Raw genomic sequence first — 26280 nt, forward strand, 5'->3', positions numbered from 1 at the left:
AATGTATGGATTTGGGGGCCCCTTAGATTCGGGGGGCCTGAGGCCAGTGCCTCAAGTGCCTCATGGTTAATCCGGCACTGTACATGGGAAACTAAGCTACAATGAAAGTTTTGAAGAAAAAAATTCCGTGTACCTTTCACTGTTGTGCCCTGGGTTCAATTCCCGGTCCTGGTCAGACGTGAGAAGGGTGTTATCTTGTGTGATCCTGTGGGGTATGAGAAGTTTGTTCGGACTCACACTCAGGATGGGATGGAGAAAGGAAACTCACAATGTGCTCTCTGTATACATGTTGTATTGGATGTACAGTGCAGCTTGGTGCTGGGAAGGCAGCATGGTTACAAGCGTGATGTAGAGAGAGCTGGTTGGTGACGATGCTCAGAGGAGGACAGCTTGTGGGTCGCCATGCTCGCCGGCGGGAGCGAGGGCCGCCAGGCAGTGGCGGAGGAGGTGGTGTTGCTTGCTGCAGCTGTAGCTAGAAGAAGAGGAGAGGTCACAACGAGGTCAGGTCTTAAATAGCGGGGGTAGGCGTGGCTTAGTAGTTGACCTCCGTCATGTAAGGCGGCGCTGGTTACATAAGAACATAAGAAAATAAGGAGTCTGCAATAGGCCGGTTGGCCTGTGCATGGCAGCTCCTGTCGAGAGTTACTACCACTCTCTATCATCCATGAATCTATCTAGCCTCCTTTTGAAACTTTCCAGAGCTCCCGCACTTACTACAAATTTGCTAAGCGTGTTCCACTCGTCCACCACCCTATTTGTGAACCAGTTTCTTCCTATCTCCCTCCTAAACCTAAACTTATCCAACTTGAATCCGTTGCTCCGAGACCTATCCTGCTCGGATATTATAAGAACTTTATCTATATCCCCTTTATTGATGCCTTTCACCCACTTAAATACTTCTATCATATCTCCCCGCACTCTTCGTCTTTCTAGGGAATGCAAGTTAAGTTTCTTTAGCCTATCCTGATATGGAAGGTTTTTAAGTCCCGGAATCATTTTTGTCATTCTTCGCTGCACCGACTCCAGTGAATTTATATCCATTCTATAATAAAGGCACCAGAACTGATCCGCATAATCGAGGCGCGGCCTGACTAGCGCAAGATATAGTTGCAATAAGACCTCTGCACTCTTGTTACTTACACTTCTAGATATAAAACCCAATACTCTGTTTGCCTTATTTCGAACATTAACGCACTGTTTTCTAGGCCGTAGGTCCGGGCTTGCAAGTACCCCTAGGTCTCTTTCACAAGTCGACTTCTCTAGGTTGATGTTGTTAAGGCTGACCTAGACCACGAGGCATACACTGGGGAATTCGCGGGATCGGCTACTCAGCGACAAACAGCGTTTGTAGGGGAGAAATCCACTACAATACTCCCTTCTTCCCTCCAGGCGGTGTAGGAGACTTGTTGTCTGCAGGGTTGCATGGCACATGTGAGGCAGAACGGGCGGTGCATGCCTCATGTGGGACATAACGGCAGGGCGTGGATGAGCCGGCCGCTAGAGACAACTGTCTAGATACGCAATATCTGTGGGAGAAAGAGGGTGTGTGGAGGCGATGAATGTTATGCTTCCCTCACGGCAGGTACAGAGTCCTCAGATGCGCCTGCTGGGGTGTGTGGGCCTGGGTTAGGAGCAGGGGCTGCGTCAGCAGAAGCGGATGAGGGCTCGTGACAGCAGCTGGGTTCACTACAGCAGCAGGGTGCAGGACAGTAGCAGGGAGTACCTGAGGGAGAAAAGAGGGGTGTGTGGGTCCGCACTCAGGCGCATGGGCCGCGTCGGGAGCAGGGACTGGGTCAGCAGAAGCGGCAGGGGGTGCTGCTGGGCCAGGGGCGGCGTCTGAGGCAGGACGGGTGTGCTGGGGTCGGTAGGACGTGGTACTTGGGGCAGGAAGAGGAGCTGGTGTCTGCTTAGAGAAGCAGTGCTTTTCTAGGGTGTCTAACCTGCGGTGTAGAGACAGTAGCTGTAGAGCCGATGAGAGCTGCCTCTGTGTGGATAAGCCAGACTTCCATGTTGCTTGAAGACTGGGAGCGTGAATTGTTTCTCCTCCATCCTGTGTGAGTGCGAATCTCCGGGGGTCACCATTTGTGGGGTATGGGATGTTTGGTTCAAGACTCAAAAATCCTACCCAAATTGATAGCTTCGCTAGGTGCCTGGGTACTGTACTCTGGTTTCCTCATGTACAAACACGGGAAAATAAAGACTATAACAAAGTAACTAAGAACAGTCCCACCGCCCGAACGGTTAGTTAGCAGATACTTGGTGAAATGATAAATTAAAATCAAATTGAATATTAAAAGCATTTAAATTATAGCCTGAATAATCGTAATAAGCAAACGACCGCTTGCTCTCATGATCACATTTTTAAGTGTTGCTTGAGGGCTTAGGAAAAAAAAAAGACATGAGACCACTGATAATGAGCAAAGGTGGTAGTGTGCGAGTGGAGCAGCAGTTATCAGGTAAACACGAGCATGGCTTCACCACATACATATATACATCACTGCCGTTTCTCTTGCCAGTCACTTGCTCCTGCACACTCGCCTTCACTTCACTCACCTCGACCATACAAGTGATACCGTGACACTTTATATTTGCGTACATTGATTTTGACTTTGCATTAAAGAGAAAAATAATTGTACTATATTTAAAAAGAAAAAACTACTAAACGGCTACTAGGAGTGATATTTCGGGGATATTTTGGCATTATTGGTGAAGATGGGAGCGGAGGGGCTTCGAGTATGTGTCAGGAAAAGTGGGAGTGGGCGTGTAGCTAGCCCCAGTATTACTAGTAATGGGCTACATCCTAAGATACGAAATGTTGACAAGAACCATAAAGCTGCTATCAATAAGTCGAAACAGCAACAAGTTGATAGAAGTAGGGTGAAAATTGGAGAGCAAAGTGGTAGTACGGTTAAGAGTGGGGTGATGCGAGGGACAGATGTGAACAAAGGGTGGGTGGTGGCTGTGGTGGTTGGTATTCACTTGGCCGTCCTCCTGCCGCTTCTGCTGCACTACACCCCCACGGGAAACAACGGCGTCTTCTACTACTATTACAATAGGTACTCTATAATTTTTTATCAGTATTTGAAAACACAGGTATTAAAAGCATTCAAGATGACCTGGATGTGTCTCAACAATATTGAAGATAAAAACGAACGATCGTAGTTCTTATGAAAACAAATTTTAATTTTTAGGAAGGAAAGGATATTTTTTACGTTGTCAATGTATTTTTCTTGCACTTTCGTTGTCTACCTTTACTAATAATTTCTCGTGCATTTAAAGTAAAACATCTATAAGTCTGATAAAGAAAATATTGACAAAATAGCAAACCACGCAAAATGAAAACACAATTAAGCAGATAAAGCATTAATATTAATACGACAGTTATACTGAAACCAAAGGAAATTATGGAGGTGGTACCTAAACTTATATATGAATTTAAATGTATCTAATTGTTACTTAATAATCACTTGTTCCTTTTTGGTATAATTATCTGCTCCACACTCATCTCGTGAACAAAGTACTTACGATGTTAAATCAGTATCTTCAAAAACAAATTTACTCAATAGAAGGTCTGTGACTTGTAAATTAACTTGATTTTTTTTTAATCGGAGCATAATTGCCTTCATTTTTTTAAAATTCTTCTGTGAAGATTGATTGCATTATTAAGTAGTACCTACTTCTCTTAGCTGTGTATTATGCTCGTATATCCTCAGTATCATGAAGGTATTTCTTGCAAGGATTCAGTGACTTTTTTTATTTTTAATTTACTGGCCGTCAATTGCTGAGGTTATTACGGCCAAGGGGGGGACGGGTAATAATGCGCTCGTGCACCTTACTAAAGGATGAACTTTGTGGTTTGAGAATACGCCTTGAACATGATGGTCTCCACTCACAGATTAGCTGAGTATGATAAAACTAAGTGTAAACCAGATAACGTTTTTTGAACACTTCCTTGTCAAGTTCGGATAATGTGGGCCAATTAGAAAAGTGGAGGCTCAGGGCATTGGAGGAGATATTCTAAAATGGATTAGTGTGTGGTTACAGGAAAGGAAACAGCGAGTGAGCATTAACGGCACTATATCCGATTGGAGTAACGTCACTAGTGGAGTACCCCAAGGCTCGGTACTTGGACAATTATATATATATATATATATATATATATATATATATATATATATATATATATATATATATATATATATATATATATATATATAAACGACATAGATATCGGCGTAGACAGCAACACAAGTAAATTTGCTGTTGACACTAAAATAGGGCGTAAAATTAAATTTGACGAGGATTCCGCAAAACTACAGGAAGATCTAAACAAATATTTCGAGTGGTCTGAAAAATGGCAGATGAAATTCAATGTGGACAAATGTAAAGTACTTAGTCTAGGAGACGTAAACAGAGACACCAGATATCAGATGAACAACGATGTTATAGATTGTTCTAAGAGTTCACAACTCTCACTCCAGAAAAGTTTGCCCTTACAGTTTTCTGGACTTGCGGCTTCTTCAATCTTAAGCTGTGACTCTTTGTGGGGCGAGCGTCCGCCAGTTCCAAGTAAGGACACTCGAATGAGTAGTGCCCCTTAAGATGCGTGTACACCCCAATTAGGTCCCCCCTTGCCCGTCTGTAGCATAAGCTGGCAAGTTCAGGCGCTCCTATCTCTCAGTGTAGCTGAGGTGCCGAAGTGCAGGCACCAGTCTGGTGGCCCTCCTTTGAACATTTCAAGAGCCTTAATAGACAACGCGGCGGTGCTCAACCCTAGCCACCTCCTTATCATGGGGGACTTTAACTATGGCGACATCGACTTGAGAAACGAGTTCATCCCAAATGACTTGAATAACCCTGCTACTCTTTTTGTAGAAACTTAGAGATAATTTTCTGTTCCAACATGTTAGAGACCCGTTAATTTTAATTTCTTCGACATTTAATTTAGTCCATTTCCGTTAATCTAACGAGTTGTAAGTCCAAGGTTGACACAAAAGAAGCACTTTTCTCTGTAATTTTAACTTTTTGGAAATTCTTAGTGCATGCTGACAATTACCACTAAACGAAAGCCCTTATGGATTTGTGTAACATTGTTGACCAGTGTTGCAAGCCTCAAAGTTATCAGATAATTAAGGGCACATACTTCATCACTTCCAAACATCTGCGTGTTTCTAGACACACTGATGGTTTTGGCGACACGCCAAAGCTTCGTAATTGAGTAAAAATTTGCCTTGCGTTCTCTCCTCCTCCCTTTTGATTCCTTGCTAACGTGGTGTTGGTTGTACAGGCCGGGCGGTGAGAAGCACGAGTTCTGGTCCACTGATGAGGGTGTGGTGGACCTGCCTATCACCAACCACACTCACCTCACCCTCATCATCCACGGCTTCAGCGAGTCTTCACATCGACCCTGGATACGTCGGCTCTCAGATGGTAAGATACTGCTTAGCACTCGCGCGCGCGCACACACACACACACACACACACACACACACACACACACACACACACACACACACACACACACACACGTGAATTTACAAATGCCGCTGTGGTCAAATGAATACTGTACAGTGCTCACCTGTCCTGCGGGTTGCTGCGGGTTGTCCTCTGAGACCTACCTTCAAATTTTCACGCAAAAATGGTTAAGATATTACAGGAGGGATTTTCTTGTTTATAGTAGTTAGTTTTTCATTTTGAAGAAGCACTGCACTACAAAGATACATGGATTGAAAGGAAGGAAAGTTATATTTTTAGTTATCATTATAATTAAATTTATTTGAAATGTGGCATCTTTCTTCCTTTAAATTTGTGTAATTATGTCGTCTGAATACCTTCCTTGATTTCTAATTGTTGCTTACTAGTACACATTGACTAAGTTAGAATACCAGTTTAAATGCCTTAGTTGTTGAAACAGTAATACATTTTAACATCAACATTTTATGCCTACAGGTATCGATGTGAACCTGAAGTGCGAAAGATTTTCATTTAAAAGACAATAAAATTCAATGATAATGCCTATTTTACTTGTTTAGTTATTTACTTTATATTGCTGAGTCCCCCACTCCATCCTTCCCTGCCCTATCTCGGTGTGATTGTCACACTTTTTTTTCGTCCCCCCTCCTATCTAATAATGGATGACGGTGGTGGTGTGTACTGAGTGTTGTTGTTACCAGCACTACTATCGGTGGGCAAAGAAGAGCGGGTGGTAGTGGTGGTGGACTACTGGGACCTGCACACCATCAATTACCTACAGATGAGACACAATGCTCGACAGGTGGCTTCCCTCATCGCTCACCTCATAGACACCCTGGTTGTGCACAAAAGCTTACAGTGAGTCTCGGTTTTATCTTTTCCCTGTCTTCCACAGTCAATCAAGGGATCACCTGAATAACAGCCCACCCAGAGCTTATTTCACCTGCGGATTAAACACCCAAATGATGCTGGGGGAGGGAGGGTAGGTTAGTTTAGATAAGGTAAGGTTAAATTAGGCTAATTTATGTTAGATTAGCGTTACGGGGGTTAATTTAAAGGTGAAATAAGATGGGGCTAATCATCAGGTGTACCGGTAATTGAGTGTATCAGTAGTAAGGTGTACTATTAGTTGAGTGTATCAGTAGTAAGTTGTACCGGTAGTTGAGTGTATCAGGAGTAAGATGTACCGGTAGTTGAGTGTATCAGTAGTAAGTTGTACCGGTAGTTGAGTGTATCAGTAGTAAGGTGTACCGGTAGTTGAGTGTATCAGTAGTAAGTTGTACCGGTAGTTGAATGTATCAGTAGTAAGTTGTACCGGTAGTTGAGTGTATCAGTAGTAAGGTGTACCGGTAGTTGAGTGTATCAGTAGTAAGTTGTACCGGTAGTTGAGTGTATCAGTAGTAAGTTGTACCGGTAGTTGAGTGTATCAGTAGTAAGGTGTACCGGTAGTTGAGTGTATCAGTAGTAAGGTGTACTGGTGGTTGAGTGTATCAGTAGTAAGGTGTACCGGTAATTGAGTGTATCAGTAGTAAGTTGTACTGGTGGTTGAGTGTATCAGTAGTAAGTTGTACCGGTAGTTGAGTGTATCAGTAGTGCCGGTAGTTGAGTGTATCAGTAGTAGTTGTACCGGTAGTTGAATTGTATCAGTAGTAAGGTGTACCGGTAGTTGAGTGTATCAGTAGTAAAGTGTACTGGTGGTTGAGTGTATCAGTAGTAAGGTGTACCGGTAATTGAGTGTATCAGTAGTAAGGTTGTACTGGTGGTTGGAGTGTATCAGTAGTAAGATGTACTGGTGGTTGAGTGTATCAGTAGTAAGTTGTACCGGTAGTTGAGTGTATCGGTAGTAAGTTGTACCGGTAGTTGAGTGTATCAGTAGTAAGTTGTACTGGTGGTTGAGTGTATCAGTAGTAAGTTGTACCGGTGGTTGAGTGTATCAGTAGTAAGTTGTACCGGTGGTTGAGTGTATCAGTAGTAAGGTGTGCTGGTGGTTGAGTGTATCAGTAGTAAGATGTACCGGTAGTTGAGTGTATCAGTAGTAAGTTGTACTGGTGGTTGAGTGTATCAGTAGTAAGTTGTACCGGTAGTTGAGTGTATCAGTAGTAAGGTGTACCGGTAGTTGAGTATCAGTAGTAAGTTGTACCGGTAGTTGAGTGTATCAGTAGTAAGATGTACCGGTAGTTGAGTGTATCAGTAGTAAGTTGTACCGGTAGTTGAGTGTATCAGTCGTAAGGTGTACTGGTGGTTGAGTGTATCAGTAGTAAGTTGTACCGGTAGTTGAGTGTATCAGTAGTAAGGTGTACCGGTAGTTGAGTGTATCAGTAGTAAGATGTACCGGTAGTTGAGTGTATCAGTAGTAAGTTGTACTGGTGGTGGAGTGTATCAGTAGTAAGTTGTACCGGTAGTTGAGTGTATCAGTAGTAAGGTGTACCGGTAGTTGAGTGTATCAGTGTAAGTTGTACCGGTAGTTGAGTGTATCAGTAGTAAGTTGTACCGGTAGTTGAGTGTATCAGTAGTAAGTTGTACCGGTAGTTGAGTGTATCAGTAGTAAGGTGTACCGGTAGTTGAGTGTATCAGTAGTAAGGTGTACTGGTGGTTGAGTGTATCAGTAGTAAGGTGTACCGGTGGTTGAGTGTATCAGTAGTAAGTTGTACCGGTAGTTGAGTGTTTCAGTAGTAAGTTGTACTGGTGGTTGAGTGTATCAGTAGTAAGTTGTACTGGTGGTTGAGTGTATCAGTAGTAAGTTGTACTGGTGGTTGAGTGTATCAGTAGTAAGATGTACCGGTAGTTGAGTGTATCAGTAGTAAGTTGTACCGGTAGTTGAGTGTATCAGTAGTAAGTTGTACCGGTAGTTGAGTGTATCAGTAGTAAGTTGTACCGGAAGTTGAGTGTATCAGTATTAAGATGTACCGGTAGTTGAGTGTATCAGTAGTAAGTTGTACCGGTAGTTGAGTGTATCTGTAGTAAGTTGTACCGGTAGTTGAGTGTATCAGTAGTAAGTTGTACTGGTGGTTGAGTGTATCAGTAGTAAGTTGTACCGGTAGTTGAGTGTATCAGTAGTAAGATGTACCGGTAGTTGAGTGTATCAGTAGTAAGTTGTACTGGTGGTTGAGTGTATCAGTAGTAAGTTGTACTGGTGGTTGAGTGTATCATTAGTAAGTTGTACTGGTGGTTGAGTGTATCAGTAGTAAGATACCGGTAGTTAGTGTATCAGTAGTAAGTTGTACCGGTAGTTGAGTGTATCAGTAGTAAGTTGTACCGGTAGTTGAGTGTATCAGTAGTAAGTTGTACCGGTAGTTGAGTGTATCAGTAGTAAGTTGTACTGGTGGTTGAGTGTATCAGTAATGTGTACCGGTAGTTGAGTGTATCAGTAGTAAGTTGTACCGGTAGTTGAGTGTATCAGTAGTAAGATGTACTGGTAGTTGAGTGTATCAGTAATAAGTTGTACTGGTGGTTGAGTGTATCAGTAGTAAGTTGTACCGGTAGTTGAGTTTATCAGTGTTAAGATGTACTGGTGGTTGAGTGTATCAGTAGTAAGATGTACTGGTGGTTGAATTTATCGTAGTAAGATGTACCGGTAAGTGTATCAGTTGTTATTAAGGTCACCATAGACATTATTGGGTCACCATGAACATTATTAAAGTCACCATGAACATTATTAAGGTCACCATAGACATTATTAAGGTCACCATAGACATTATTAAGGTCATCATGAACATTATTAAGGTCACCATGAATGTGTCCCCCAGGCTGGCTCACACACACGTCATCGGCTTCAGCATGGGCGGGAGGATCAGCGGTATGGTGGGCTCCAAGCTGACCACGGGGCAGCTGGGCAGGATCCGGTGAGTCTACCCTCACTAACCATGAGTCACACCAGTGCTGTAAGTCATGGGTCACACCAGTGCTGTAAGTCATGGGTCACACCAGTGCTGAATCATGGGTCACAGTAGTGCTGTAAGTCATGGGTCACAGTAGTGCTGTAAGTCATGGGTCACAGTAGTGCTTAGTCATGGGTCTGTGGTGCTGTAAGTCATGGGTCTGAGTAGTGCTGTAAGTCATGGGTCTATTAGTGCTGTAAGTCATGGGTCACAGTAGTGCTGTAAGTCATGGGTCACAGTAGTGCTGTAAGTCATGGGTCACAGTAGTGCTGTAAGTCATGGGTCTGGTAGTGCTGTAAGTCATGGGTCACAGTAGTGCAGTCATGGGTCTAGTAGTGCTGTAAGTCATGGGTAACAGTAGTGCTGTAAGTCATGGGTCACAGTAGTGCTGTAAGTCATGGGTCACAATGGTGCTGTAAGTCATGGGTCACAATGAGTGCTGGTGAAGTGGTTCACACTAGTCTTCTGTAAGTCATGGGTCACAGTAGTGCTGTAAGTCATGGGTCACAGTAGTGCTGTAAGTCATGGGTCCAGTAATGGTGGTCTGTCACAGTGCTAAGTCAGTCACAGTAGTGCTGTAAGTCATGGTCCTGTATGTGCTGTAAGCAGGTAACAGTAGTGCTGTAAGTCATGGGTAACAGTAGTGCTGTAAGTCATGGGTCCTGTAGTGCTGTAAGTCATGGTCCGTAGTGCTGTAATCATGGATTACAGTAGTGCTGTAAGTCATGGGTCAGTGTGCTGTAATTATGGGTCAAGTAGTGCTGTAATCATAGGTCACACTAGTTCTGTAAGTCATGGTCGATAGTGCTGCAAGTCATGGGTCCCGGTAGTGCTGTAAGTCATGGTTCACACTAGTGCTGTAAGTCATGGGTCGCAGTAGTGCTGTAAGTCATGGGTCACAGTGGTGCTAAGTGCGGTCACAGTAGTGCTGTAAGTCATGGGTCACAGTATTGCATAAGTCATGGGTAACAGTAGTGCTGTAAGTCATGGGTCACATGGTGTGAAGTCATGGGTCACAGTAGTGCTGTAAGTCATGGGTAACAGTAGTGCTGTAAGTCATGGGTCACAATAGTGCTGTAAGTCATGGGTCACAGTAGTGCTGTAAGTCATGGGTCACAGTAGTGCTGTAAGTCATGGTTCACACTAGTGCTGTAAGTCATGGGTTAGTAGTGCTGTAAGTCATAGGTCACAGTAGTGCTGTAAGTCATGGGTCACAGTAGTGCTGCAAGTCATGGTACACTAGTGCTGTAAGTCATAGGTCTGATAATATAATTCATGGGTCTCAGTAGTGCTGTAAGTCATGGGTCACAGTAGTGCTGTAAGTCATGGGTAACAGTAGTGCTGTAAGTCATGGGTCACAGTAGTGCTGTAAGTCATGGTCACGTAGTGCAAGTCATGGTCACCTAGTGCTGTAAGTCATGGAGTCTGATAGTGCTGTAAGTCGATTCACAGTAGTGCTGTAAGTCATGGGTCACAGTAGTGCTGTAAGTCATGGTCAGTATGTGCAATCATAGTTCACACTAGTGCTGTAAGTCATGGGTCCAATAGTGCTGTGGGCACAGTAGTGCTGAGTCATGGGTCACAATAGTGCTGTAAGTCATGGGTGACAATAGTGCTGTAAGTCATGGGTACAGTAGTGCTGTAAGTCATGGGTCACAGTAGTGCTGTAAGTCATGGGTCCAGTAGTGCTGTAAGTCATGGGTAACAGTAGTGCTGTAAGTCATAGCGTGTGTGTAAGTCATGGGTCACAGTAGTGCTGTAAGTCATGGAGTCTGATAGTGCTGCAAGTCATGGTTCACACTAGTGCTGTAAGTCATGGGTCTACAGTAGTGCTGTAGTCATGTATTACAGTGGTGCTGTAAGTCATGGATGTGGTGCAAGTATGGGTCACAGTAGTGCTGTAAGTCATGGGTCACAGTAGTGCTGTAAGTCATGGGTGCAGTAGTGCTGTAAGTCATAGGTCTGCAGTAGTGCTGTAAGTCATGGAGTCACAGGTCGCAGATCATGGGTCTAAGTAGTGCTATGTAAGTCATGGGTCACAGTAGTGCCGTAAGTCATGGGTCATTCTGTAAGTTGGTTATCGTAAGTGTAGGTAGCAGTAGTGCTGCAAGTCATGGGTCCTGTAGTGCTGTAATCAGTTACTGTGAGTGCTGTAGTGAGTAGTGGTAAGTCATGGGTCACTAGTGCTGTAAGGCATGGGTCACAGTAGTGCTGTAAGTCATGGGTACAGTCCTGCAGTAAGTCATGGGTTATGGTAGCAATGTAAGTGATTGGTTTGTAGTATCTGTAAGTCATGGGTCACTGTAGTGTAAGTCATAGTTCCGTAGTGCTGTAAATCATGGGTCACAGTGTGCTGTAAATCATGGTTCACAGTGTTGTAATCATGGTCTATGTGCTGTATTTCATGGGTCACAGTAGTGCTGTAAGTCATGGGTCTCAGTGGTAATGTAAGTCATGGGTCACAGTAGTGCCATGATCTGGTAAATAGTATGTGCTAATCATGGGTCACGTAGTGCTTAGTCATGGGTCACAGTAGTGCTGTAAGTCATGGTCACAGTAGTGCTGCAAATCATGGGTCTACACTAGTGCTGTAAGTCATGGGTCACAGTAGTGCTGTAAGTCATGGGTCACAATAGTCATGGGTCGTAGTGCTGTAAGTCATGGTTCACATAGTGCTGTAATCAGGGTCACAGTAGTGCTTGTTCATGAGAATGCAGTAGTGCTGTAAGTCATGGAGTAACAGTAGTGCTGTAGTCATAGGTCAACAGTAGTGCTGTAAGTCATGGGTCATAGTGTAAGTCATGATGCAATGGCCAGTCATAGTTCACACTAGTGCTGTAAGTCATGGGTCACAATGTGCTGTAAGTCATGGGTCACAGTAGTGCTGTAAGTCATGGGTCACAGTAGTGCTGTAAGTCATGGGTCACAGTAGTGCTGCAAGTCATGGTTACACTAGTTGTAGATGGGTCACAGTAGTGCTGTAAGTCATGGGTCACAGTAGTGCTATAAGTCATGGGTAACAGTAGTGCTGTAAGTCATGGGTAACAGTAGTGCTGTAAGTCATGGTCACAGTAGTGCTGTAAGTCATGGTCACAGTAGTGCTCTAGTCATGGGTAACAGTAGTGCTGTAAGTCATGGTCCCGTAGTGCTGTAAGTCATGGGTCACAGTAGTGCTGCAAGTCATGGGTCACAGTAGTGCTGCAAGTCATGGTTCACTAGTGCTGTAAGTCATGGGTCAGTGTGCGATAAGTCGCGGGTGCTAAGTCATGGGTGCAGTAGTGCTGTAAGTCATGGGTCACAGTAGTGCTGTAAGTCATGGGTCACAGTAGTGCAAGTCATGGGTCACCGTGTGCTAAGTCATGGGTCAGTTAGTGCTGTAGTCATGGGTCACAGTGGTGCAGGAAGTCAGGTCTGGTAGTGCTGTAGTCATGGTCAGATAGTGCCGTAAGTCATGGGTCAGTGTGCTGTAAGTCATGGGTAACGGTAGTGCTGTAAGTCATGGGTAACAGTAGTGCTGTAAGTCATGGGTCTGATAGTTCTGTAAGTCATGGTGCAATAGTGCTGTAAGTCATAGGTCACAGTAGTGCTGTAAGTCATGGGTCACACTAGTTTGTAAGGCATGGGTCTGGTAGTGCTGTAAGTCATGGGTCAAGTACTGCTGTAAGTCATGGGTTATGGTAGCAATGTAAGTCATGGGTCACAGTAGTGCTGTAAGTCATGGGTCACTGTTAGGTGCTGTAAGTCATGGTTCGTAGTAGTGCTGTAAATCATGGGTCACAGTAGTGCTGTAAATCATGGTTCACAGTAGTGCTGTAAATCATGGGTCACAGTAGTGCTGTATTTCATGGGTCACAGTAGTGCTGTAAGTCGTGGGTCTCAGTGGTAATGTAAGTCATGGGTCACAGTAGTAATGTAAGTTATGGGTCTCAATGGTAACTTTAGTCATGGGTCACAGTGTACTGATGTAAATCATGGGTCACATTTAACAAGAACATTACAGATTATGAGGTTAAAGGATAATGCGGTTATATTATTTACGCAACAAGAGTCAGCATGAGATTGCATCCTCCCTCCCAGGATGGGTTGTTGTTCACTCTGAGAGAGGGACATAGGTGACCTTGAGCTTATCAGCAAGTAGTGGATAGCAGTCAATCACGTGTTGTTTTCATATCACTAGTCTAAAGATAATCGGTTAGAAACTGTCATAAATATCTGAAAGACCGAGCAACCAAGGTATCCATATAATTTCCCCTCTGGTAACTGTGCCATTATTCAAACTGTATCAAATTCATCTTCATCGCAGGCAGCGAAGCGGGGCCTTTAAGGGGACCTTGACGCTAAAGCCCTGCTACCAAGACACAGATTAGAAGCAATTATCATAGTACTAATAATAAAGATCAATATTATTAAGCCGACGATTAGAAATCCATCACATGGTAAACTGGTGGGCTGAAGGCTGAGTAGACCTTACCAGTCTGCACGCCCCTCTTCCCCCAACAGCAACAACCATGAGGTGTAAGGAATTAGGGGCTGAAGCGTCACCAGAGTCTGTTGACATGCAATTACTGCAGGACGACGTCGGACATAGATTGTGTGGGTCTGAGCAATTCAACGTTTAGAACGTTACAGAATGCAGTAAAGCATGAAGGCTGTTGCTGGAATTGCCCTGACTACATAGTCAAAGTGAAAGAGGCCATAGGGGAACGAGTTTCAGGGACGAAATAGATGAAGCTGGATCCTTGCTGGCTACCAAACTAGAACAAGTTGGGAAAGAGATCCTCGCTAAGACTGAGGAATGATAGAATGGAGGTGGTAGTGAAGAGGAGTTATGCTCAGGCCTTAGCAGGGCCACGGGAGGTGGCGGAGAGTAATGTAGGATCCGAACAAGTTCTGAAGTAGCTAGGGAATCTGAAGAAGTGTGTCGAAGAGATGGCAACTAGCAGACACTGTTAGGGGAGAGAAGGAACAACGGAAACGTTTCGAGCGCAAGAACAACGTAATAGTTTTTGGAGTCCATGAGAGCCAGTCGGAGGAAACAGAGTAGGAAAACACACGATAAGTTGCAGTTTGAAAATATTTGTACAGAGGTTCTGAATATGTGAAAACAGAGACATAATTCGCCCACTAGTGAGTGAGGAGAAGGATGGAGGTTATTCGGAAAAAAACTTAACAAGGAGGAGGCATTTCGAAATGCATTCATTCACCCAGATCATGGTAATGGGAACAGCAGGGCTTAGGCAAAGGAGGGTGAAGTGAGGACAGATATGGGATATCAAGGCAGGGTAGTGGAAGCAAAAGTTCCAGCACAGAGCCAGGGGGCAGTACCCTCCAACTGCTCTACCTTCCACCCAAGAGGAGGCACCAGCTCTACCTTCCACCCAGGAGGAGGCGAGCGCCGTGTGAACAATGACATTTCTAACCACACCCTGCAAAATAAAGTGTATTTAACAAATGCTGCAGCTGCTAGAAGGAATGGAGGCCAGAGTCACTACCAAGAGCAGAGACTTTGTAGTGGATTCATCCCCTACAACTTGTAGTCAGTAGCCGACCCCGCGAATTCCAGTGTATGCCTCGTGGTCTAGGTCAACCAACGTTCGCTACATGACGGAGGTCAACTATTAAGCACGCCTACCTCCGCTATAGACCTGACCTCGTGGTGACCTACCTCTTCCCTTCTAGCCAAGCAACACCACCTCCTCTCTGCCGCTGCCTGGCGGCCCTCGCCCCTTCGGCGAGCATGGCGACCCACAGGCCTGCTCCTCTGAGCACCTCCAACCAGCTCTATACTCTACTCAACGCTTGTAACCATGCCTTTCCCAGCACCATTGTCAATACAACATGTGTGAGAGCACATTGTGGGGTTCCTCTCCATCTCATCCTGAGTGTGAACAAACATCTCGTGCCCCACAACGTTACAAACAAATTCCGGCAAGATGTACTGTCTGACACGTTCCTTGATAAGAGAGAGGAGTTTGAAACACTTCTGAAGGTACACCAACCCGATATAGTGGGTGCTGTAGAAATGTTTTACAAGAACAAGAGAATCGACCCAGAGGAATGCGAGTTCAATATTGACGGATATGACTTATTTACGAACCTTTCTCAAGAAACTTGCAAGAGAGGTGTGGTTATCTATGCTAGGCAAGACCTTGGAGCCAGCCCTATGAGGGTACAGGGAGAGGATGCTTTTGAAGAATCCGAGTGGTGTAAAATTAAATTAAAGGGAGGAGACTTACTTATTGTCGGGTGTATCTACAGATCCCCAAACTGTAGCTTACTAAACCAAAGGAACTTAAGACCCTTAATAGACAATGCAACAATGCTCAACCCTAGCCACCTCCTTGTCATGGGGGACTTTAACTATGGCAACACCGACTGGAGAAATGAGTTCACGCCAAATGACTTAAATAACCCTGCCACTCTTTTTTGTAGAAACTCTGAGATAATTTTCTGTTCCAACATGTTAAAAGACCTGACGCATTACAGAGGGGAGCAAACACCCAAGCCACTGGATCTCATCATAACAAACGAGGAGGGTATGGTGGCCAAACTGGAACATCTAGCCCCAGTTGGCACCAGCGACCATGTAATGTTGTCATTCAGATTAAACTGTTACTTAGTTCACGACAAAACCAGGTCAAGGTGCAAATATTACAAGGGAAATTACGACGGGATGAGGGAGGAGACGAGGGGTATCCACTGGCCTGACTCACTAAGGCATAAGAACGCAGATACTACGGTCAATATCATAGCCAGTAAAGTGAACCATTTGATCCCGAAATATATACCCAAAACCAAACCCAATGCCTCTAGGAATACAAGGAGACCCTTACACATAAACCATGTGGCGGTCGACAAAGCTAAGAAGAAAACCCAGAAATTCAAGGTGTGGGTTAGGTAAAACGATGAGCATGACAGGAGGATGTATGCAAGAGCCAGGAACCAAGTAAAGTCAGAGTGTAAAAGGGCTGAAAAGGAATTCCAGAGGCTGGTTGTAAGCGAGGTCAGGTCAAACCCAAAGGCATTTTACCGCTATGCAAAGTCTTAATTAAAAACGCGAGTAGGAGTATCGGACCTGAGGCTTGAAGATGGTAGTTACGCAGATTCTGACCAGGACAAAGCTGCGGCATTGAACAGTTTCTTTTCCTCGGTGTTCACAAGAGAGGATGCGATTAATCTTCTTGCGTTTGAGGACAGATGGTTCGACACAGCACTGACCCACATTGTGTTCACATAAGAGGTTATAAGAAATATACTGTCAAAGCTAAAGGTTCATAAGAGTCCCGGCTCTGACAAGGTGCATCCCAGAGTGGTAAGAGAGTTGTGCAACGAGCTTGCCGAGCCCCTGAAGATCCTCTTCTGTAAATGCCTGGATGAGCAAGAGGTCCCCAGTGACTGGAAAATGGCTGATGCGATTCCTATCTTCAAGAAGGGCAATCGTCACTCCGCGAAAACTATACACCCGTGAGCCTGACCAACATAGTATGTAAAGTATTTGAGAGCATTATAAGAGATGCCATGATGGAACATCATGTAAAGGATTGCTAACTCGGTTTTATGCCGAGGGGCTCCTGCTTAACAGGATTGCCAACACGGTTTTATGCCGGGGCGCTCCTGCTTAACACAATTATTCAAGGTACTGGATGTTTGGACCCAAATTCTGGAACAGGGTGGTAATATCGACAATATATACCTAGATTTTGCCAAGAATTTCGACAGTGTACCCCACGAAAGGCTGAAAATTAAACTGGAAGGGTACGGGATTTGGGGAAATGTCTTAGCATGGATCGGAGACTTTCTCCATGACCGCAAGCAGTGTGTGGTGATTAATGGCACGAAATCACCATGTATTCCCGTCACAAGTGGGGTACCACAGGGTAGTGTATTGGGCCCGCCATTGTTTGTTCGCTTCATAAATGACATGCCTGACGCTGTACATTCCTCCATACAAATGTTTGCGGATGACGCCAAGTTATTTCGGGAAATTAAGAACCAAGCAGACTGTGATGAGCTGCAGAAGGATCTCTCTGAGCTTCAAGAATGGTCGAAGAATGGCTGCTAAGATTCAATGCACCTGGGATGTACCAACGGTAAGAAGGCGTATCATATGTCCCAACGGGACAAAGAAACTGCATTAACTGAGACTGAATGTGAAAAGGACCTCGGAGTGTATGTTGACAATGAGCTGAAGTTCTCGGGCCATTGCGAGAAGAAGGTGAACCAGGCAACTAAATTATTAGGTCTCCGAAGAAGGTCGTTCAGATATCTAGACGGTCCGTATCTCGTAACAATCTTTAAGGTGCTTTCCTGTCTGAAGTACTGTCACCCCTTTTGGTCCCCGAGATATGCTAAGGACTGTCAGTTGATTGAAAATGTCCAAAGGAGGGCCACCAGACTGGTGCCTGCACTTCGGCACCTCAGCTATCCTGAGAGATTAGAGCGTCTGAAATTGCCTAGCTTATACTATAGACGGGCAAGGGGGACCTTACCGGGAGCTGGCGGACACTCGCCCCACAAGGGGTCACAGCTCAAGGTTGAAGAAGCCGCAAGCCCAAAAAACTGTGAGGGGTAACTTTTTCGGAGTGAGAGTTGTGAACTCTTGGAACAATCTGCCAGAGTGTGTTGTGACGGCACCGAATGTGAGCTCTTTCAAGACCAGACTTGACAAGCACTGGAGCAGGTTCACGTACATTCAGGAGCTAGTGCATGCCCAGTACTTGCCAACAGTGCGTAACAAAGACGTGACTGACCTACCAAGTGGCTAACGTGCCGATGGGTGGTGAAGAGGATAAAGGTAAAGTAAAAGTAAGACAGCAGATTTGTTTTTGTTTCTGTTAAATATTTTTTACAGTGTAATGGATGACCCTAATTGGTCGTTTTCCTGAATTTACGGGTTTCTCCTTTGAATTATACACCGCTCCGGCGAGGTAAGAAGGGGTCGCTGTAGATCTAACAACATTAGGTGGGGTCATTAAAACTACCATGGTCTGGGTTTACCAAAGTCAACCGAGGTTCCACATTTCACCAGGGTCACATCTTAACACCCTCCTGCGCCGGCCTGTCCCCATTACTTTCCCCCCCCTCCCTCTCAACTCTGGCCCGTCCACACTGCTGCTGACATCCTGCGTTATCACCTCTACACCCCTCGACCTCTCTCCCTCCCGAGTACACTCATCCGCCTCTACCGCCGTGGACTTCCCCGTGTGTTGACGTTGTCGTCCACACCTTCCCTGGTCGTAAATCCACCCAACTGAGGTATATGCTCAAACTTAACTGCCTTGAGCAGATTAATGATGTCGCTTCCTCTCTAAAGACCTCCCACCCTCCTATCCTCGTCTACTGTGATGGGTCTGTTACCACGCTGGGCAGCGCTGGGGCAGTTGTGTGGATTCCTGAGCGCCAGGCCTGCAGGAAAATCAGGGTCCACGACTGGGCCTCCTCCACTGATGCTGAAAGCATAGCCATCCTCGCAGGCATTCATGAGGGGGCGACCTATGCTCGCACTGAACGCCGGAACCTCCTTATAATCAGTGACAGCACTTCTGCGCTAGCGAGGCTCAAATTACCCTCCCCCTCTTCCCCTGCCGCCCAACACACCCTAGCCGCCGTTGCCGGGCTAGAACAAACTGATGACATCCGTGTCAAGTTTCTTTGGATCCCGTCACATATAGGAATAACTGCCTGTGACACTGTGGATCGGCTTGCCAAAGAAGCTACACAAGAAGAAGATACTGAAGCCACTCTCGCCCTCTCCCTGAATCATCTCAAATCTCGCATACACGCCACACAACGAGAGGCATTCAACGAAAATTGGACACACCTGAAACAACGGGGTAGCGTCACACTATGCCACTATGACGCTGTAACCGGTGACGACAACCGCCACTACAAAGAATATCAATCCCTGACTCGATCTCAACAGCTTATATACATGAGACTGCGCCTAGGGTACAGGTACCTATGGGAGTACATTGGCAACCCTGAGCCTCACCGCAGTTTGTAAACTTTGTGGCCAACCCGACTCTCACACCCTCTCTCACTACATCCTCACTTGCCCTATGACCTCCTCCTATAGGTCCCCAGCCGTTACCAACACCTCTTCCCTCCCAGACCAGATATCCTTCCTCCTAGTCACAGGCCTGGCATTTGACATTATTAGGGACCTGCCACTCTTTGCCATAAACAGATAAAATGTACCGGGAACTTTCCCCCCACACACTCATCATTCTCTCACTTTATGTAACTTGACAGAACCTATGACCCTTCTGGCTTTTACGCCCTTAATGTACGAGTCATAAAGGCAAGTATGAACTTTTCATACTTCCCTGTTGGGCGCTGTAAACGCTTCTGCGCTTCACCTTGCACAGGATGTAAGGGGGGTGCCCAATAAACTAGCCCCCTCGGGGGCAAATCTGAATCTGAATTTCACCAGGGTTAGAAAAAGACAGTGTAGGTTCAAGAAGGTGTGCGTGTGTGTGTGGGGGTGATATACATAGGTCAAAGCTTTGTTTAAAGATATTAAATAATATAAAATAAGCAATATAAAACCACATGGTATTCTCATGATACAGCTCTGGACCCGTCATACCCGATCCTTCACCCAGTGGACCCGTCGGAGACGCTGGATCAGAATGACGCTCAGCTGGTGGTGGTGCTGAGGACGTCCCTTGTAGCTTACTACAACCCTCCTGGACACGTTGACTTCTACCCCAACGGTGGCATTGTTCAGCCAGGATGTGACGTTTGGTTCTACCCAGACATTGGTTAGTTGTGTCCCTGGATACTGTTGTGTGTGTGTGTGTGTGTGTGTGTGTAAATATTCTTTAGAACGTCGGCAATAAAAATCTTAAATTTTGTTTAGCTTCCACACTGACTCCACTGGGCCTTGTGTGAAGTATTATATTAGTAGTGTGCAAGGTGTAGTTTTAGTAACATATCTCACGTCTTTCGTTTGCAGGGCTTCTGGAATATAAACTAGGGAGTCGCCGCCTCCTTCTCTTCTTTGTGCTGCTGCTGCTGTTGCTCGAATTTTAATGTTTGGTTTGCAGGTGCTTCTATTTATTCTCTTCTACGTGAATTAATCCTAAAATAAAAGTTATTTACATTAATACATTGATTGGTAGTGGTTTCTCTCAGCTGAATAAAATCATCTGGCGTTAACCAGAATGAAATACCTATAAGTGTGACACCACTTTAAAAGGTAAAAGTGACAACGATCAGGATTATTAACACAGTCTTAACATATGTATCTTAATTAATCGTTTCGTTTCGATGGTAAGTGTATATTGCATACACTTAAACACAATATATGCATTCAAAATAAAGATAAAATTGCATTAAGTTGTTGTGGTAGGAGCAATGACAGTCTCTTGGTTATAATATATAGCGGAGCGCTCACCAATATCTGCGGAGAAAAAAATATGAAGCTTTGTTTATCATAGCCTAGTTTAGCCTAGCCTAGCCCAGCCATTTGCCTGGTCCCGTGACTTCTGTTTTGACGGTGGTTAAACCAGTGGGCTCAGCGGTATTGGAGGGTTACAAACTTCCAGGTCTTCTCCGTCAGCAGTTGGCTGCACTCACGTTACCCAGATGCCATTACTACTGGTTGATGATGGTGAACCACTCACTACATAGACAATATGCATGAGCATGACTGTGATGGTGGTGGTGGTTGTTTTGACTGTGGTGGTGGCAGTGTTGGCCATGACTGTGGTGACGGTGTTGGCCATAACTGTGGTGACGGTGTTGACCATGACAGTGGTGGAGGTGTTGTCATGACTGTGGTGACGGTGTTGGCCATGACTGTGGTGGTGGTGGTGGTGTTGACATGACTGTAGTGACGGTGTTGTTCATGACTGAGGTGGCGGTGTTGGTCATGACTGTGGTGACGGTGTTGGCCACGACTGTGGTGGTGGTCATGACTTGGCCAGGAAGCCACTCTTGGTGCACCTAAGTTTTTCAGGGATGTGAATTCATTGACCGTGTTGATAAATGCAGTTCAGCCATTACACAACGCAGGGCGACAGTCATGAGCAGGATAAAACTCTTTTCTTGTTTCCGTTCTCAATCTTTTTGTATTCTTTACCATTCTTTCGTCGTTACTATATATTGACTAAGGTTTTAATATCAGTTAGTTTTAAAATTGAACACGAAAGAGGGACAACCATAAAGTTTGTCTTTCTCTTTATTGGTTTGAATTTTCTTTGACACATCTCAAGGGAAAGAAAGAGGTGCTGAGTGGACAACTGCAAGAAAATTGTAGAAACGACTGGAAACGTTTTCCTTTTGCTTCATATCGTATCCCACCCCACAACCAGGTTTAAAGTAATTTTCCAGGATATAGGTCAGATAGTTATAGTAATTCAACACAAATCATACTTATAAACCTTTCATCGTTGTACAGTGTCTGGGAGAAAGGAAAGCCAAGATGCGTGTAAAAAAAAAAAAAAAAAAAAAAAATTATATATATATATATATATATATATATATATATATATATATATATATATATATATATATATATATATATATTGACAACCCTTTATCCGAAATTCCAAAACCGAAAAGCTCTGAAAACCGAAAGTTTTTGTGGAGCAATTTTTTTTTTTTGGTATCAGCCCACCCGGGCACAGGCCACTGACCCACATCGGGGCCTGGGGGGTGAAAATGTAACAGTAATAATAATTATAATATTAATGATAATACAGTAATAATAATTATTCATAGTAAATAAAAATTTTAATAAGAGATACACAAAAATAGAATAAGAATGATAACAATAATAAAAAAATACTGTAATAATAAAATAACAACAATAATAATAAAGAAATAAAAGAATGAAAAAAAATCAAGTGAGAAACATGACCTAGACCTATAAATTATTATTATTATTATTATTATTATTATTATTATTATTATATTTTAGCCCCAAGGCCCCAATGTGGGTCAGTGATCTGTGCCCGGGTGGGCTGATCCCTGGGGGAAAAAAAAAAACCCTAACCATTATGAAAACCGAAAAATTCCAAAAACCGAAATCCATCTGGTTCCAAGGATTTCGGATAAGGGATTGTCAAATATATATATATATATATATATATATATATATATATATATATATATATATATATATATATATATATATATATATATATATATATATATATATATATAATTTTCTTAGGCATACCTGGGTACTCCTCGCACATTCTCTATTCTTCCAAGTTCTCTTTAACATGTCCAAGACTTCTCAGTTTTAATGAAGAGTTACACAATGTGGGAAAAGTACTACCACTAATTTATGTTTTTTGCCTCTTTCATGGCATTTATTGTGGCAACGTGCAGTACAGCAGAGTTGTAGCCACTTCCGGGCGGTGAAGCTGGGAGTGGAGGCGGTGAGGAGGGGGCAACAACAGGTGTTCCCGTCCTGTGGCTGCGACAGCTGGGGCAGCTTCGCCAACAACTCTTGCGACTGTCTCCTCACCAGTAACTTTGACCTCACTACGTACTCCAGGTGGGGTTCGAACAAAAATCCTTACGCAATTAATATTAGATGTATCCACCAATAAATCTTTCAGAGTAAGCAGTTCCTGTCATGAAATGTCTTATATCAAAGGTTGATTGAGGGACTGTTTTGAGTCGCGTGAATTTATTGTTGAATAGAAAAACAAAATAGTTTTCCAGTTTTATGTAGTCTCGTTCAAGATTCTTTGAACACTGCTGGAGACAGCTGGCAACTCAAGGCCGTTTCTTTACTATAGTACGTAGTATAATATAATACAAAGCCCAACCATTAAATTAAGCAACAGGGGACGAAGTCACCAATCACTGATCACTTTTACGTACGTACATTCATAATTTTTACTACGTACTCTAGTAAACAAACGGCCTTGAGTTAAGAACATAAGGAGTCTGCAATAGGCCGGTTGGCCTGTGCATGGCAGCTCCTGTCGAGAGTTACTACCACTCTCTATCGTCCATGAATCTATCTAGCCTCCTTTTAAAACCTTCCAGGGTCCCAGCACTTACTACAAAGCTGCTAAGCTTGTTCCATTCATCTACCACCCTCTGTGTGACCCAGTTTCTTCCTATCTCCCTCCTAAACCTAAGCTTATCCAACTTAAATCCATTGCTATGAGTCCTACCCTGCTCGGATATTATGAGAACTTCATATATTTCCTTTATTGATTCCTTTCACCCACTTAAAGGTACCAGATATACATATACGGCACTTTATCAAACATTAGATATGTAAAGGAGTGGTCGGTATGCAGTGTGGAACTGACCTAAATTTCATATTAGAAAAATATACTGTACAGTATATACTCTCATTTCTATTTTTATTCTAATAGGAGATACCACATATATGTAATATGTATTTTTTTTTCAGTGTCGGCGGCCCATTCTATTTGACAACCAATTCGGACCCACCATACACGATACCATTTGACTAACGTACATGTGAACCCTGGAAAACAACGAGCGGTTCACAAACAATGGCTTGTCGACCAAGTTAAGTTACTGATAACAGAAACCTGAGAGATGGAAGTATTCGATGGGCTGTGGAGACAAAATCCAGTGTATATGGTATTGGTGTGATGTGTAAATAATTTAGAGGCAATTTGAGTAAACCAGGAAAGACTATGGTAACTAAAGGCTAGTTGGACCAAAACTTCCGCTAACACTATACGGTTGTCAGGATAGTTATTGTCATCTTTTATTAAGTATCTGTGTAAGGTAAATTGCCATGTTGCCTGGTTAGGGGCGTCTGTCCGTTTCATTCAATTTAAGGAGTCGCCTCATCTTTTCAGTGTCATGGGTGTCGAATGAGTTCGAGTTATTTAATTTCAAGGGAGTTTCCATGGGGACTGTATAGTGAGTATTCGAACCTGCAACGAGCTTGTGTGTGTGGGAGTTGTATGGGTGTGTTGAGACTGGTAAGAGAGCTCATGTCTGGGGTGCCATCCACCTCCTCCAACCAGCACTCACTCCACACTTCTCATGGTGGACGGACGGTTTCCTCCTCCCTCCTTATACACTGTTTTTTGGGGTGGTGGTAGCCAGTTCACCGGTGTCCACTGAGCTCCAGATTCTTGAATCCTTCCACTTCTGTTGTGAGGCAGGACTTATTTAGCAGAGCTCTCCGACATTATGCTAAAGGCCGAGAATTCCCCAATTCCAGTGAGAAGTGGTGACTGGAAGACCTACCAGGAGAGGTTCCGGTTTGCTGTTTGGCCGAAGGCTTGGCCCCGTCTTGCTTTTCCGAACTGGTACAATCTGTTGGGATAACCTCCCTGTTCGTCAGGCAACTAGAAGTCCTTGGCTGTGCGACCCTGCCCTCTGCTAGTGATTCTACAGAACATTTCCTATTATACCACACTCTTATGTCTGGTGCTTGAAGTAGCTGGTACCTGGTGTTTGATACCAGCCGCTGTAATTCTAAATTTATGTGTACGCGTGACTGGGTTGGTTGTGGCCCATAACCAACCCAGTCACGCCTCGCCCATAACTTATGGGTTATGTAATATTTATTTATAGCTATGTTTTGATAAAATAAACAAAATTATCTTTGTATTTCCTTTTGACCTAGAAGAGATAATCCTGAGTCAGTATTAAGGTATAAAATATATAGTGGCTATAGAAGTTTGAACTCGCTACCTCTGAACTTCGATTGCCTGGAGGTTGTAGAACCTACTGCTATCTGGTCTTCATGGACAACCTCCCTAATAACGGTGTATTATATATTTAAACCAACGCCAAGAATCACTGTAAATCACTGAACCTCGCCGAATATACTTAAAAATCAGGGGAAACAACGTAACCCTGTCCCTTGTTTGACCGACTAGAGGCACAAAGAACTTCTTTACTGTCACGTTGAACACCACCAAAAAGCCATATTTGGCTTAAAATTCTACCATTGTCAAACTTTGTTACAAATAAGAGACTCGTCAATTTTCACAGCAATCCCTGGCCCCCCCCCCAATTTGATTTTGGTAAGATTTAGATGTGTTTTATTATCTTTATTTTATCATTATTATTAATATTATTAATATTCCCAGGATGAAATTAGTGGAGTGTGAATTTTAAAAGTTTTTAATAAAAAAAAATACTGTAACCAAGAGCATTTATAACCATAAAAAAATGTAAATACCCTGTAAACTTATAGAAATGTTTGGGAGACAAATAATATAGGGTGAAGCACAGTCCACGGTAACACACTTGTAACGTATGCAGGCTGGACATGACCGAGGTACTCTGTAGGCATTTATTGTAAGGCGGTTTGGATGCACGGAATAGTTAACGCGTTAGCTATTCCCGGACTGTCATTAAGAAATACGACATTGTACCGCGTCTTGGGAATAACTGTTGTACAACACAGTCTTCAGAAAACAAGAAAATTAGGAGAACTGTTATTTGGACACAATACGGAAAGAAATAGTGAAGAAAATACATGGAAAATTATGGAAAGACAAAATAGGAAAAAAAGTCAATCACTCGACAATAAATAAGAATAAAACAAAAACTCGGGCTCGTTGTAAAGGTAATTTCTCCCGGACTCTGAAACCACACTACCAAGGACCATCTGTCTCTCGCAGTATGGAGTTCACATATTTATACATGAAATACGACGAATTTCAGGTTCGCGTAAGTCTTAATTTTTGCACTTACAGAACTGTAATCAACTTGTTCATCTAATGAGTAATGATATAAAGGTTTCAATCATATTTGAGTAATTATCAATATTGCTACACCAAAGGCTAATGAAATCGGACAGCACCCACAAAAAACGGGCGGAGCCAACACAGGTTTCAACTGGGCTCAATCCTTTGCAATTCTTTCACGCCATACGGTTTGTTTTAGGTCCTATCCATTATACTACCATATACTAGTATATAGAATTATTTTTATTATTATATCACAGTTTTTTATTGGCT

General features: G+C 43.6%; 1 protein-coding gene across 2 annotated transcripts; it reads left to right on the forward strand.

Annotated features, from left to right (window-relative positions):
- Positions 1–2453: 2453 nt before the first annotated feature.
- LOC121863251 (lipase member H-like) lies at positions 2454–24911 on the forward strand. Of its 2 annotated transcripts, none has more exons than XM_042361790.1 (7): positions 2454–2566; positions 5288–5430; positions 6173–6329; positions 9218–9311; positions 19917–20112; positions 22691–22859; positions 23736–24911. In XM_042361790.1, the coding sequence occupies exons 1-7, from the start codon at positions 2469–2471 to the stop codon at positions 23797–23799; spliced, it is 921 nt and encodes a 306-aa protein (XP_042217724.1). In that variant the 5' UTR covers positions 2454–2468; the 3' UTR covers positions 23800–24911. The 2 variants fall into 2 exon arrangements, with proteins under 2 accessions (XP_042217724.1, XP_042217723.1); XM_042361789.1 differs by having other exon boundaries at positions 2498–3056.
- Positions 24912–26280: the final 1369 nt, after the last annotated feature.

This window comes from Homarus americanus, unplaced genomic scaffold (assembly GCF_018991925.1).
Source record: "Homarus americanus isolate GMGI-L3 unplaced genomic scaffold, GMGI_Hamer_2.0 scaffold46197, whole genome shotgun sequence".
NCBI lineage: Eukaryota > Metazoa > Arthropoda > Malacostraca > Decapoda > Nephropidae > Homarus > Homarus americanus.